The following is a 15,086-nucleotide window of genomic DNA, read 5'->3' as shown; positions in this document are numbered from 1 at the left end:
ACCAGTAACATCACAATTCATTTCTGCAGCTAAGCAAACTGGAGCAATGTGAAATAAAGTGTCTTGTTCAAGAACACAACACAGCTTGATCCAGGAATCGAACTCACAACCTCAAAATTGTAAGCTTGATGCTCTAACCACTGAGCCATGTACCTTCACAGTAAACAGATTTGATAAATGCATCATGTACAGTTAACATGAAATATCTATATATATAAAATTCAACTTTTGTGTCTGTGTGTGTGTCTGTGTGTTTAACTTCCCGGCACATCTCCTCCTAGCCAACAAATCGTAGAACCACCAAAAATGGGTCACTTAAAGTTTAGGCGAATGAAAATTGAACTGTGCTATTTCTGTTCCGAAATTCATCTCGCAAGTGCAAAAATCGATAATGTGTTTGTTTAGGCCTTATCCCATGCATTGAATAGTGAACTTTACTCAGTCAGCTGTTTGACGTGAACTGCGTTCACCACGCGTGCAAGCATGCGTAAATTGCATGAAAAATAAAAAAATCAAGATATAAAAATGAATCGCTGTAAACATTGTAGAAATTCGGCAAAGAAATGAATTTTTGGGATGTAACCTGGAGGGTTTTTTTGTATTAATCGTTTGGACTTTGTGAACACATACCAATTGTTTTCATAACATTTTTAATGCTTTGAATTAAATGTGACCATTTTGCGTTGAGTCTGCAGTTTAAATCACTTTAACCAAATTTTAGCAGGCCGGATTTTTGATCATCAAGATATATCGCAAGCGACTCCCTGAAACTCTCCCGAAATCCCCGCTGAGCCGGGCAATACTGCTAGTATACTGTAAACAGTAAACTCTAAGATCAGTGAGATTGACATGGTCAACATTTGTCATTAAACATCTGCAACATGATGGTTGCAGGAAAACACATGAAAGGAGGTAATTCCAGGGGACTGATGATCTGGAGAGGAAGTAATAGGCATGTGGGTGCAGAGCCTGAGGGCTGGGGGTGTGCAAGATAAGGAAGATGAGAGACAAGTGAGTGAGAAGTGCTTGAGTGGAAGTAACACAAAGTCAAGCAGCGCTGAAAAGCAGATGCTACTAGAGTAGTGGTAGAAAAGGCAGAGAGAGGACACAGTATATCTGTGGATAAAAGGCTGAACAGTGATAGTGGTTTCATGCCAATCCATTGGGTGGCCTTCATTTGGATATGGTTCACAAAGTCTCTGGTTCAAATTTTTGGCATAAGGCCCGATATTCTGATGAGAGGTTACATCGATTCCAGTACTTTATTTTAGCGATCCCAAAAGGATGGAAGGCAAAGTTAGCCATGGCAGGATTTGAACTTAGAATGTCAAAAGCTGGAAGAAAAATTGCTAAGTATTTGGTCTGATACACTAATGACTCTGTCAGCTTGCAGCCTTAATAACAGAAAGAGTGATCCTTTTTACTATAGGCACAAGGCTAGGAATTTTAGGGAGAGGGAGTCAGTCAATTACATCAACCCCAGTATCTGGCTGGTACTTTACTTTATCAACTCTCAAAAGAATGCAAAGTAAATTTCACCTCTGCAATATTTGAACTCAGAACACGATGACCCCTTTCGGTCAGACACTGACCATGGGTTTGCACCTAGAGAGTTACCCTCTGAGGCACAAGTTTGGGCAAGGTTGTTTTATGGAAGACCAGCAGTCGCCCATGCATACCGGCCTCTCCTCTCCACATCACCGATGTTATCCAAGGGAAAGGCAAGGGCTGATACAGCTTGGCACCTGTGATGTCGCAACTCTTTTCTACAGCTGAGTGAACTGGAGCAATGTGAAATAAAGTGTCTTGCTCAAGAACACAACATGCAGCCCGGTCCGGGATTCGAGCTCACAACCTCACGATCGTAAGCTCGACGCTCTAACCTCTGAGCCACGCGCCTTCATAGAACATAGAGATGGATAAAATGCTGCCAGCTAACCACCCTGATGATGATGATGGCTCAGAAAGATCCGAACAAATGAACATGGCTCAAAAAGACCAGAACAAATGAGTATCAGTACGCATCTACCAATGTGGCTCAAAAAGATTGGTACAAATGTAAAGATAGAACACTTGCAAACATCATCGTTGCTTGGGACTGCAAGAGTTCCCCACAGGCTTCTTGAAGCATGACCAGTAAACAAGTGTCACCTTAGTCTGCCGGCTGCGGGCAGCTGACACTTTCCATCATACTCAGCAGAATAAACTGAGAGTTTTCATGAAATAATAATAACAACAATAACTGTTTTGAATTTTGGCACAAGGCCAGCAATTTCAGGGGGGGGGGTTAAGTTGATTACTACAACCCAGTACTCAACTGGTACCTTATTTTATCGACTCTGAAAGGACAGAAGACAAAGTTTGCCTTGATGGGGTGTGAAAAGCTGAAAGACATTTTTTTCCCAAAACCCTAATGATTCTTTCTTTGGGCCTTGATGGGGTGTGAAAAGCTGAAAGACATTTTTTTTCCCCAAAACCCTAATGATTCTTTCTTTGGGCCTTGATGGAGTGTGAAAAGCTGAAAGACATTTTTTTCCCCAAAACCCTAATGATTCTTTCTTTGGGCCTTGATGGGGTGTGAAAAGCTGAAAGACATTTTTTTTCCCAAAACCCTAATGATTCTTTCTTTGGGCCTTGATGGGGGTGTGAAAAGCTGAAAGACATTTTTTTTCCCCAAAACCCTAATGATTCTTTCTTTGGGCCTTGATGGAGTGTGAAAAGCTGAAAGACATTTTTTTCCCCCAAAACCCTAATGATTCTTTCTTTGAATATTGTTACAACATTTACTAGACTGATTGTAATAAAGTGAATACTTACGATGATGGTCAGCCTGGTGTTTTTACGATAGACTTCATCAAAGTAGATATAGATGACCAACGCAGCCAGACAGTAGAGGAAGGCCATCACTCCAATGAAGACATAGAATTCACAACTAGACTTCACACTGTAGTAAATTGACTCTGAAGTTTTAGGATCGCTACAGAGAGGAACGTCAGCACGCATATTAATGCTGCAACATCAAAAGAAGAAACATAATGTAATGTAACATTGTTAACACCTGGGAAAGTAAATAATTACGCGATTAACATGAGAAAAGACATACCTGTGTGACTGCTGCCTCGTTTAACCTTTCTAGGCTTTTTTTTTTTTTTTTTGAAAATATTATTATGTTGGCATTTGAAGCATAGATTGATATGAAATTCTGGTGGGAGGTTTTAACTAAGAACACTTTAACCCTTTCGTTACCAACCCGACTGAAACCGGCCCTAGCTCTGAGTACAAATGTCTGGTTTTCATAAGTTTTGAATTAAAATCTTCCACCAAACCTTAGTCACAATTTATGTTCCTAACACTAGCTTAACCCTTTTGTTACCAACCCGGCTGAAAACCGGCTCTGGCTCTGAGTACAAATGTCTTGTTTTCATAAGTTTTGAATTAAAATCTTCCACCAAACCTTAGTCACAATTTATGTTCCTAACACTAGCTTAATGATAACTAAGTTATTTTACTAAATTCTTTGCTACATTTAAAGTAATTGAAAGAAACACAGAGCATCTCAAAATAAATACAATAATGAAAGGGTTAAAAAAGGAAGTTTGTGCCATAGAACCAGAGGTGGCAGATGATTATGGAACTGACATGAGAAAAGACATACCTATGTAAACATTCTTTAGTGACTGCTGTTTCATTTAACCATTTTGGGATTTTTTTTTTGTTGAAAGTATCATCATAGTGGCATAAATTACTATGAAACTATGATGAGAGATTTTAACTGAGAACACCTTAAAACAGAAAGTTTGTTCCATAGAACCAGAGGTGGTGTCAGGTAGGTTGGTGTCAAAATAATTAGTGGCAGAAAATATAATGAAAATAAAAGATACATAAACAATAAATAACAATAATAATGGTTTCCAATTATGGCACAAGGCCATCAGTTTTGGTGAGGGGGTAAGTTGATTATATCAACCCCAGTGCTCAACTGGTACTTATTTTATCAACTCCGAAAGGATGAAAGGCAAAGTCGACCTTCGCAGAATTTGAACTTAGAATGTAAAGATGGCAAAACATTGCTAAGCACTTTGCTCAGTTTGCTAACAATTTTGCCAGCTTGCTGCCTTAATAATGATGATGATGATGAAAATAATCCTTTCTACATTTAAGACACAAGACAAAAGTTTCAGAGACATTTCATATATTGTATTACAATGTCAAGATCTTAGCTAACAATCTTTTCCCTGGGACAACCTCGAATGTGAAAGTTTGACTTTTAGGGACAACAAGAATTACCATTTCATGTCACATTCATGTGTTAATATCATCTTCATCTAATTACATGCCAAACATTTCCATTAACCGTATATAGGCTTTGTACAATAATTTCTCTTGTGTGTGTGTGTGCATGGACCAGATTACGACAAAATTATCACACATGAGAGATGCCAAGTGAATCAACCAACCAAGGCTAGATGTTATAGAGATATAATTGGATGGAAGCACTCCGTCGGTTACGACGACGAGGGTTCCGGTTGATCCGAATCAACAGAACAGCCTGCTCGTGAAATTAACGTGTAAGTGGCTGAGCACTCCACAGACACGTGCACCCTTAACGTAGTTCTCGGGGATATTCAGCGTGACACAGAGTGACAAGGCCGGCCCTTTGAAATACAGGTACAACAGAAACAGGAAGTAAGAGTGAGAGAAAGTTGTGGTGAAAGAGTACAGCAGGGATCACCACCATCCCCTGCTGGAGCCTCGTGGAGCTTTTTTAGGTGTTTTCGCTCAATAAACACTCACAACACCCGGTCTGGGAATCAAAACCGCGATCCTATGACCGCGAATCCGCTGCCTTAACCACTGGGCCATTGCGTCTCCATGCTGAGATATAATTAATATACATACAGTTAGTAGAATGATAAGAATGGGCAGAAGAGAGAAAAATTACAAGGTATAACTAATGTTAAGAGTGTGGCAATGTTCAGATAGGCGCATGTGCTTTTATTCTTTTACACGCTTCAGTCATCTGACTGCAGCCATGCTGGAGCACTGCCTTAAACAGTTTTAGTAGAAGAAACTGACCCCAGGACTTATTCTTTGTAAGCCCAGTACATTGACCAAGATCAAAAAGTTAACAGAAGAAATGAAAGATGGTTGTGTGCAGGCCCTTTTGAAGTTCCAAGTGTTAGGCAGACAACATTTCCTGTAACTCCCATGATTTTAGGGGTTGTCAGCAATGAAGGACAAGTGATGCTTCCTTACTTCTTTCCACAAGGCCCTAGAGTTAACTCTGCCACCTACATTGAGGTCCTGGAAATAATTGTTAAGCTCTGGAGACAGTGTATTCAATGGAAGGGCATATGTATTTCTGTAAGACTCTGCACTATTACACATGGATCTAGTAACACAGGAATGGATGGCTGAAAATTTTCATGATCACATAACCTCTAACATTTGGCCTACTAATTCCTCAGATCTTAGCCCATTGGACAATTACATGTGGAATGTTGTTGAGAGAGAGAGAGAGAGGTCAGTGAACACACCCATAACACCAAAGATTCTTTGAAAGCTGCCATAGTCAGAGTAATGTCCAAAATGAACCAGGGCCAATTGATTTGAGCATGTAGATGATTTAGATCTCATATAAAAGCAGTTGTTGAAGCTGAAGGTGGCTTTATTGAATAACATTTTAGAAAAGAAGGTTTATTTTTATCCTCATACCATTTTTTGATAAATAAAGTTATTATCTGTTATTATATGTCTGTTTCTTTATAAAAACAAATCAGTCCTCAGATATCTTATGCACCTTGTATATGTATATATATATATATATATATATATATATATATATACACATACATACATACATACATACATACAATGGACTTCTTTCAGTTTCTGTCTACCAATCCACTCACAAGGCTTTGGTTGGCCTGAGGCTATAGTAGAAGACACTTGCCCATGGTGCCAGACAGTAGGACTGAGCCCAAAATCATGTGGTTGGGAAGCAAGCTTCTTACCACGCTTCCTACCATGGCTTGCACCTATGGTATGTTTGTATATTTTTAGTATGACATTGTAGGGTAGGTGTGAGAGATTGGATCATCATTATTGAATGTCCACTTTCCATGTCGGCATGGGTTGGAGCTGGCAAGCCAGAAGACTGCATCAGGCTTCACTATCTCTTTTGGCATGGTTTTTACAGTTGGATGCCCTTCCTAATGTCAACCACCTTACAGAGAGAGAGAGAGAGATGTACAGAAGTCCATAGTCAGAAAATCTTTCTTTTCCATGTATCATCAATATTTCACTAGCCATTATTTACATAATATGAAGCAGAAAGTTAAACAAAGTTTAGTAGTTTAGTAGCTGTGGCAATAAGTTAGTTGCCAACTAGAATAAAAACATGGTGCCAAAAGGCTCTGGCCACAAAATACCTGATGTTTGATGTATGGCGTCAAATAAGTTAGTGTCGAATTAGCAGCACCAAGGAGGCAGGGCCAAAATGTCTCATATCCTTACACATACAACAGGCTTATGCAGATTCTGCTTACCAAGCTTCACTCTCAGAATATTAGTCAACCTGAGGTTACAACAGACAACACCTGACTAAGGTACTGCACAGAGGGATGAAAGGCTAAACCACATATTTGCAAAATTGGGCTTAACCTCAAGTGGTACCACTAAGCAAAGCAAATAACTTTTTACGGTTTCAGTATGTTTGAGTGAATAAGAGATTAACCCTTTCGTTACTGTATTTATTTTGAGATGCTCTGTGTTTCTTTCAATTACTTTAAATATAACAAAGAATTTAGTAAAGTAACTTAGTTATCATTAAGCTAGTGTTAGGAACATAAATTGTGGCTGAGGTTTGGTGGAAGATTTTAATTCAAAACTTTTGAAAACAAGACATTTGTACTACAGAGCCAGAGCCAGTTTTGGCCGGGTTGGTAACGAAAGGGTTAAGAATTGTTTCTCTATTATATATTTTAACCCTTTTGTTACCATATTCTATTGAGATGCTCTGTGTTTCTTTCAATTACTTTAACTATAACAAAGAATTTAGTAAAGTAACTTAGTTATCATTAAGCTAGTGTTAGGAACATAAATTGTGACTAAGGTTTAGTGGAAGGTTTTAATTCAAAACTTATGAAAATAAGACATTTGTACTACAGAGCCAGAGTTGGTTTCAGCCGGGTTAGTAACGAAAGGGTTAACTGTAGGAAAAGTTTCCATCATTCTTATCACCATTCATGCAAGTAATGGAAAACTAGACACATAATAGCAAAAACTTTAAAATAAAAGGGAATAGAATACTTACATAAAAGGATAATCTAGTTTGAATGAATAGTTCCTACTGAAACTTCCCCCGTCACATTTGATGCTGAAACTAGTTTCTGTCTCAACACTGCAGGTAGTGGCAAATGCAAATATTGATAAAATCTGAAAGTTAACAAAAAAAAGAAGGTATAAAATGAATGAGTTACAAACACAAAGAATTCAGAATTGCATTTCTTACATAAACATCTGTGCATCATACAATGTAATTCACAAAATATTATCCCGTGGAGAAGAACCTCATCCAAAACCCCAGGACTTTCCTCTCCTCATGACACAAGTTTATACGTATTTTACAAATGCTTTTAACTGATGCTGTCCACCACTTGTTTCTTTAAAATCTTCCCCCCCCCCTTTCCTAAATCTTTGCTGCTTCATACAGGAATAAATTGACAGAATCATTAGAGCAGTGGACACAAGTATTTCATCTGTCTTTATGTTCCGAGTTCAAATTCTACTGAGGTTGACTTTGCCTTTCATCCTTTTGGGGTTCAATAAATGAAGTACCAGTTGAACACTGGGGTAAACATGATCAACTAGTCCCCTCCCCCTAAAATTCAGGCCTTGTGTCTTTAGTAGAAAGGACTATTATTATTATTATTATTATTATTATTTATTTATTCTTTTTATCTCAAGTTTTGTAGTAACTCCTAGAGTTTTGCATGTGTAGCAGACTTGCTTCCTGCAGCCTACGGTGCTATGGTATCTGTTCTTTTCAACTATCTAATACTTTCCTGATTATTCTGGCTGTGCCAAGGAGGTAAACCTTTCATAACACTTCTGCTGGGTACTCGGTTCCGATTTCTGTTACATTCTTCTTGATGTCTTCTGATACTGTCCCCAAGGACCCATCAATGAATGGCACTACCTTCACCTTCATCCTGTGCTTATTTATGGTAAAAATCAACATCATCATCACAACTGCAGCACGAAAGACTCATTTTAGCCGTTCAAAAATACAGAGAAACTTATCTTCACTTAATCGTTTAATTACTTGGTGTCAAACACTTACGTCACGCTTTCTGTGACCTGGGCACTGACACAGTTTCATGGTAACTGGTTTGAAATTAGGCTGTTAACCAGTTTATATAGGCCCCAAGCTTCTTTAGTTACCATATTTCTTATTTCTTTATTGCCCACAAGGGGCTAAACAGAGGGGACAAACAAGGACAGACAAAGGAATTGAGTCAAATACATCAACCCCAGTGCGTCACTGGTACTTAATTTATTGACCTTGAAAGGATGAAAGGCAAAGTTGACCTTGGCGGAATTTGAACTCAGAAAGTAATGGCAGAGGAAATATCTATTTCTTTACTACCCACAAGGGGCTAAACACAGAAAGGACAAACAAATGGATGAAGTCGATTATATCGACCCCAGTGCATAACTGGTACTTATTTAAGGCAGCGAGCTGGCAGAAACATTAGCACGCCAGGCGAAATGCTTAGCAGTATTTCGTCTGCGTTATGTTGTGAGTTCAAATTCCACCGAGGTCGACTTTGCCTTTCATCCTTTTGGGGGTCGATAAATTAAGTACCAGTTACGAACTGGGGTCGATGTAATCGACTTAATACCTATGTCTGTCCTTGTTTGTTCCCTCTGTGTTTAACCCCTTGTGGGTAATAAAGAAATAGGTACTTATTTAATCGACCCCCGAAAGGATGAAAGGCAAAGTCGACCTTGGCGGAATTTGAACTCAGAACGTAACAGCACAGGGATTACCGCTGAGCATTTCGCCCAGCATGCTACCATTTATGCCAGCTTGCTGCCTTAATAGTTACCATATTTCTGTTGAAATACACTGCCTTTATCTTTCAATTTATTTTGAAAATAATGAAGAATTTTGTAAAACATTGTCATTATTAACCTTTAACACAGAGCATTTTCTCTCAAATTGTTTCCTTTGCCATTACCCTGTTCCTTCAGGGAAGATAACTCATATGATGACATGATGCACCTACAGTGTGTTACAGATTAAGCTGGTGTTTGCAACATAAATTAACATGAAATATTCATAAAAGGTTTTTAAAAATTTTTTTCTCTCTCCTCTAGGCATAGGAGTGGCTGTGTGGTAAGTAGCTTGCTTACCAACCACATGGTTCCAGGTTAAGTCCCACTGCATGGCACCTTGGGCAAGTGTCTTCTACTATAGCCTCGGGCCAACCAAAGCCTTGTGAGTGGATATGGTAGACGGAAACTGAAAGAAGCCCATCGTATATATGTATATGTGCGTGTATATGTTTGTGTGTCTGTGTTTGTCCCTCCAACATCGCTTGACAACCAATGCTGGTGTGTTTACGTCCCCGTAACTTAGCAGTTCAGCAAAAGAGACCAATAGAATAAGTACTAGGCTTACAAAGAATAAGACCTGGGGGTCGATGTGCTCGACTAAAGGCGGTGCTCCAGCATGGCCACAATCAAATGACTGAAACAAGTAAAAGAGAGTAAAAAGAATACTGGTCAGTTATTCAGGTTGTCATCACATGGTGGTTATCATAGGAAACTTATTTTGACTTCTGGTTGGAATTTATAATTATGGTACTCTCTCTCTCTCTCTCTCTCTCTCTCTCTCTCTCTCTTTCCATCTCCTCTTCTCCTTTCTTATTTCAGTGAGAGCACTTATGACACAATACTAACAAAATCAGAATTTAATGATTTCAAAGACAAGAGTCTATCAGTCCCTGACCAAAGAACAAAGACGACAGAAAGGGTTGACACAAACCATATAAAAAGTGGTAATATTTGTAGTATGGGTGGGGGTGGTTGTAGCAGTGTTGGTGGTGGTACTAGTCATCATAGTAGTAGTAGTTTGCCAGACATGTACAACTCTGAGGTGTTACTACTATCACAGCATTACAAAAGACTAAATCATTAGAAGCATTCCGGGTCACATTCATGTGTTAATATCATCTTCATCTAATTACTTGCCAAACATTTCCATTAACCGTATATAGGCTTTGTACGATAATTTCTCTTGTGTGTGTGTGTGTGTGCATGGACCAGATTACGAAAAATTATCACACATGAGAGATGCCAAGTGAATCAACCAACCAAGGCTAGATGTTATAGAGATATAATTAATATACATACAGTTAGCAGAATGATAAGAATGGGCAGAAGAGAGAAAAATTACAAGGTATAACTAATGTTAAGAGTGTGGCAATGTTCAGATGGGAGCATGTGCTTTTATTCTTTTACACGCTTCAGTCATCTGACTGCAGCCATGCTGGAGCACTGCCTTAAATGGTTTTAGTCGAAGAAACTGACCCCAGGACTTATTCTTTGTCAGCCCAGTACTTATTCTTTTGCTGAACCACTAAGTTACGGCGACATAAACACCAGCATCAGTTGTCAAGCAATGGTTGGAGGACAAACATGAACACAAAGACATACACACATACATATTATATCGTCAATATAACATATATTAGAAGATGAAGTTTACTCTAAAGAAAGTGCAGTAAGTATTCAAACATAAAGTTACAGTCTGGTCATAGTGACCGATAGTTTCATATCTATGAAAGCTACAGACTTTATGTTTAATGTGTGTGTGTGTGTGTGTGTGTGTGTTGTGTGTGTGTGTGTATGAGACAGGCTTCTTTTTGTTCCTGTCTCTCAAATCCACTCACAAGGCTTTGGTCAGCCCAGGGATATAGCAGAAGACATTTCCCAAGATGTCACACAGTAGGATTGAAACCAGGACCATGTAGTTGGGAAGCAAGTCTTACCACACAGCCACACCTTATATATGTATATATATATATATATATCATCATCATCATCATCATCGTTTAACGTCTGCTTTCCATGCTAGCATGGGTTGGACGGTTCAACTGGGGTCTGGCAAGCCCGAAGGCTGCACCAGGCCAGTCAGATCTGGCAGTGTTTCTACAGCTGGATGCCCTTCCTAACGCCAACCACTCCGAGAGTGTAGTGGGTGATTTTATGTGCCACCGACACAGGTGCCAGGTGAGGCTGGCGAACAGCCATGCTCGGATGGTGTTTTTTTTTTATGTGCCACGGACACAGGTGCCAGACGAGGCTGGCAGACGGTCACGCTCGGATGGTGTTTTTTATGTGCCACCGACACATATATATATATATACACAGGGTGAGAATTCACAAAAAAACAAAAGACGAAGACAGGTGGTGTAGACAACAAACAGATGTATTAGTATAACGCTCGGGAAGTGAAAAAGTCTTTAACATTTTGAGCCTACACTCTTCCACAGAAAGAAACAAGGAGAGTAAATAATGTGTAGTGGCTAGTGATCTATAATGGTGAATACCAGACAGAAGGGTCACACAGGAAAGCTAGCGAGAAGGGGAGATAATAAAGTAGTGGTGATCCTAAAATGAAGGTGCATGTGCATGCGTATAAGAGAATTTGTATGTGCATGTGGAAGAGGGATGGTGATCTTGACATGTGCGTGTGTGTATGTGTAGGTGTGGAAATGTGGGTCTGGGAAGTGGTCAGTGCTGGTGTGAGCGGGATCTATAAATGTTGGTATGATAACTGATGTGACTAGAAGTATGAGAACATAGTGGTTTAGTGATGAAATGAAGCTAGTGGTTACACCTAAAAAGATTTTATTAGTAACTTCTAAGAGTGGAAATTTAAAGGGACTGGAAAATAATGGAACTGATATATAGTATAAAGTCTTCTGAGTGGATTTAGTAGACATAAACTGAAAGAAGATTGCATGTATATATATATATATGAAGGTGCATAGCTCAGTTAGAGCACTGGGCTCAAAATTGTGATGTTGTGAGTTCAATTCAATTCTTTGACCTCTGTCCAGCATTAGAGGTCCTACCAGGGTCTTGTGCTCTACTGGCATAGCTCTCAGGATCATTGAGGCACACAAGCCTCCACAGCACAATAAGGACTGGACTTTGTGGCGATATTCAGTTTCAGAAGGCGGCGAGCTGGCAGAAACGTTAGCACACCGTGCGAAATGCTTAGCGGTATTGCGTCTGTCGTTGCATTCTGAGTTCAAATTCCGCCGAGGTTGACTTTGCCTTTCATCCTTTTGGGGTCGATAAATTAAGTACCAGTTACGCACTGGGGTCGATGTAATCGACTTAATCCGTTTGTCTGTCCGTGTTTGTCCCCTCTATGTTTAGCCCCTTGTGGGCAATAAAGAAACAGATATTCAGTTTCAGCCATTCATAATTTGAGTTCAAACAGCACTGAGTTAATAAGTATCAGTCTGGAGAGCGTTCAGCTCAGTAAAGGATATGCGAAAAGTGAACCTCGACAGAGTCACTTGCACAAACCTCTTCAACAGCATGATTCTACCCACAAAACAACACAAAGGACCATGGAAAGATCGATGCTGGGAACTTCCTTGAGAGATCACATCTGAAATGAGCAGATTAGGGAGAGAACTAGAATGAAAGATGTTATCACTGAATACCGTTTGAACAAACTCTGATGGACTAGACACGTTGCACAGTGCACCAATAATCGGTGAACCTGTGCAGTTGTTGAAGGGCATCCATGAAAGCAGAAATGATCCCTTGGAATGTATCCACTCAGATGGATTGATGATATAAAAGCAATAATAGGCGCAGGAGTGGCTGTGTGGTAAGTAGCTTGCTTATGAACCACATGGTTCCGGGTTCATTCCCACTGCGTGGCACCTTGGGCAAGTGTCTTCTACTATAGCCTCTGGCTGACCAAGGCTTGTGAGTGGATTTGGTAGACGGAAACTGAAAGAAACCGGTTGTATATATATATATATATATATATATATATATATTTATATTTATATATGTATGTATATGTTTGTGTGTCTGTGTTTGTTCCCCCAAAATCGCTTGACAACCGATGCTGGTGTGTTTACTTCCCCGTAACTTAGCAGTTTGGCAAAAGAGATCGATAGAATAAGTACTAGGCTTATGAAGAATAAGTCCTGGGGTCGATTTGCTCGACTAAAGGCGGTGCTCCAGCATGGCCACAGTCAAATGACTGAAACAAGTAAAAGAGAGTAAAAAGAGTAAAGAGTAAGGAGCACAAAGGAAAAGGAGAGTGAGATCAAGAAGAGAACGGATGAAATGCTGTGGCCAGCAGATTCAAAGAAACAACCGGCAGTCTGGCTGGTCAAGGTGATCAAGCTGAATACACTGAGCATGAATTCAGTTGAATGTTTACCATTCCCCATAAATTTCCCAAGTTACTAATAATACATTTTGGTAGAGGTGGGGGAGAATGCTCCTAACAACATCCCAGTTTGCTTTTCCTATAAATGCAAGTTTTGTGATCAATGAAAAACAAAAAAAATCTTCATTAAATGACAGCAAATATAAAATCTGATGAATGGAAGAATTGAATAAACTTGTGAAGTTATGCAGAAAACAATAAATCATTGGTGAAGTGATGTGACAAGTTTGACTAATATCAAATGAACATCATCAATAATAACAACACTAGTGACAAAATTTTAAGTCTTTCTTATCCATATTTCTAATAAAATATACTGTTTTTGTACTTCAATTAATTTTTAAATAATTGAGAATTTGGAGGGATTTTGTAAAAATAGCTGTCATTATTAAGCTGTTGTTTGGAAAACATAACAAAAGATTCTTAGATTAAATTGACAGGTGATTTTATCTAAAATATGAATACTTTAAAGCAGGTTTTGTGCCATAGGAATAGAGAGAGTCTCGTGAAGGTTGGTAAGAGAAAAGTCTGACAACTTGTGGCTATGAGCAAACTACTTAACCCAACACTGATGAGTGAAGAAATTAATAAACAGCATTTCAGTAATCAAAAAAATTAATTACGAAATAATAACAAAAAGAGAGATCTTAGTGATATAAAAATTATTTATAATGGCGCAGGAGTGGCTGTGTGGTAATTAGCTTGCTTGCCCACCACATGGTTCTGGGTTCAGTCCCACTGCATGGCACCTTGGGCAAGTGTCTTCTACTATAGCCTCAGGCCAACCAAAGCCTTGTAAGTGGATTTGGTAGACAGAAACTGAAGGAAGCCTGTCGTATATATGTATACGTATATATATGTGTGTGTGTCTATGTTTGTGCGTCTGTGTTTGTACCCCCACCATCGCTTAACGACCGATGGTGGTGTGTTTACGTCCCCGTAACTTAGCGGTTCGGCAAAAGAGACTGACAGAATAAGTACTGGGCTTACAAAGAATAAGACCTGAGGTCGATTTGCTCGACTAAAGGGAGTGCTCCAGCATGGCCGCAGTCAAATGACTGAAACAAGTAAAAGAGTAATGTAGAATTGACAATATTAGGTTGATATGTTTTCTTGAAATAATAATAAAAAAGAAAAATAAATGGCTTGAGTATTTTAGTTGTTAACTTCTTCAAATATATATATATATATGTACATAGGTGTTTATTTTACTTAAGAAAAAAAACATGCTGGCTTTTTAACTGATATTTCTAATGATAGACTACATACTTCTGACCCTCATAACAATAAATAAAAGTTGGAAAACAATAGAAGGCATAAGTGATATTTAAGAAATAACTAGTTTTGAGAGAGAAAAAGAGAGGGGAAGGAAGAGAGAGAGGAGGGGAGAAACGGGAGGGAGAGGAGAGAAAACAACAGAAACAAAGAAAGAGAGAGACAGAGAGAGAGCTAAACATAGATAGAAAGAAACACACACACACACATACAAAGAAAAACACAAGCACACACACAGACTTAGGGAACTACAAAATGCAAAAATCGTAAAATAGAGTGTCAGAGGAAAATTACATCCAAGTGAAAGGAGCTA

General features: G+C 39.0%; 1 protein-coding gene across 2 annotated transcripts in view; it reads right to left on the bottom strand.

The window, feature by feature from the left end:
* Positions 1–15,086, bottom strand: part of LOC115210301 (synaptophysin) — a 276,300-nt gene that overhangs the window by 12,698 nt on the left and 248,516 nt on the right. For both annotated transcript variants that reach the window (XM_036501720.1, XM_029778823.2), the window contains 2 exons: positions 7,316–7,437; positions 2,818–3,010 (listed from right to left, as the gene is read on the bottom strand). In XM_036501720.1, the coding sequence (XP_036357613.1) occupies positions 2,818–3,010; positions 7,316–7,437 (315 nt within the window). The remainder of the gene's footprint in view (positions 1–2,817; positions 3,011–7,315; positions 7,438–15,086) is intronic.

This window comes from Octopus sinensis, linkage group LG4 (assembly GCF_006345805.1).
Source record: "Octopus sinensis linkage group LG4, ASM634580v1, whole genome shotgun sequence".
NCBI classification, from domain to species: domain Eukaryota; kingdom Metazoa; phylum Mollusca; class Cephalopoda; order Octopoda; family Octopodidae; genus Octopus; species Octopus sinensis.
Note: the sequence above shows the minus strand (reverse complement) of the source record. Positions and strands in the feature narration are given on the sequence as shown.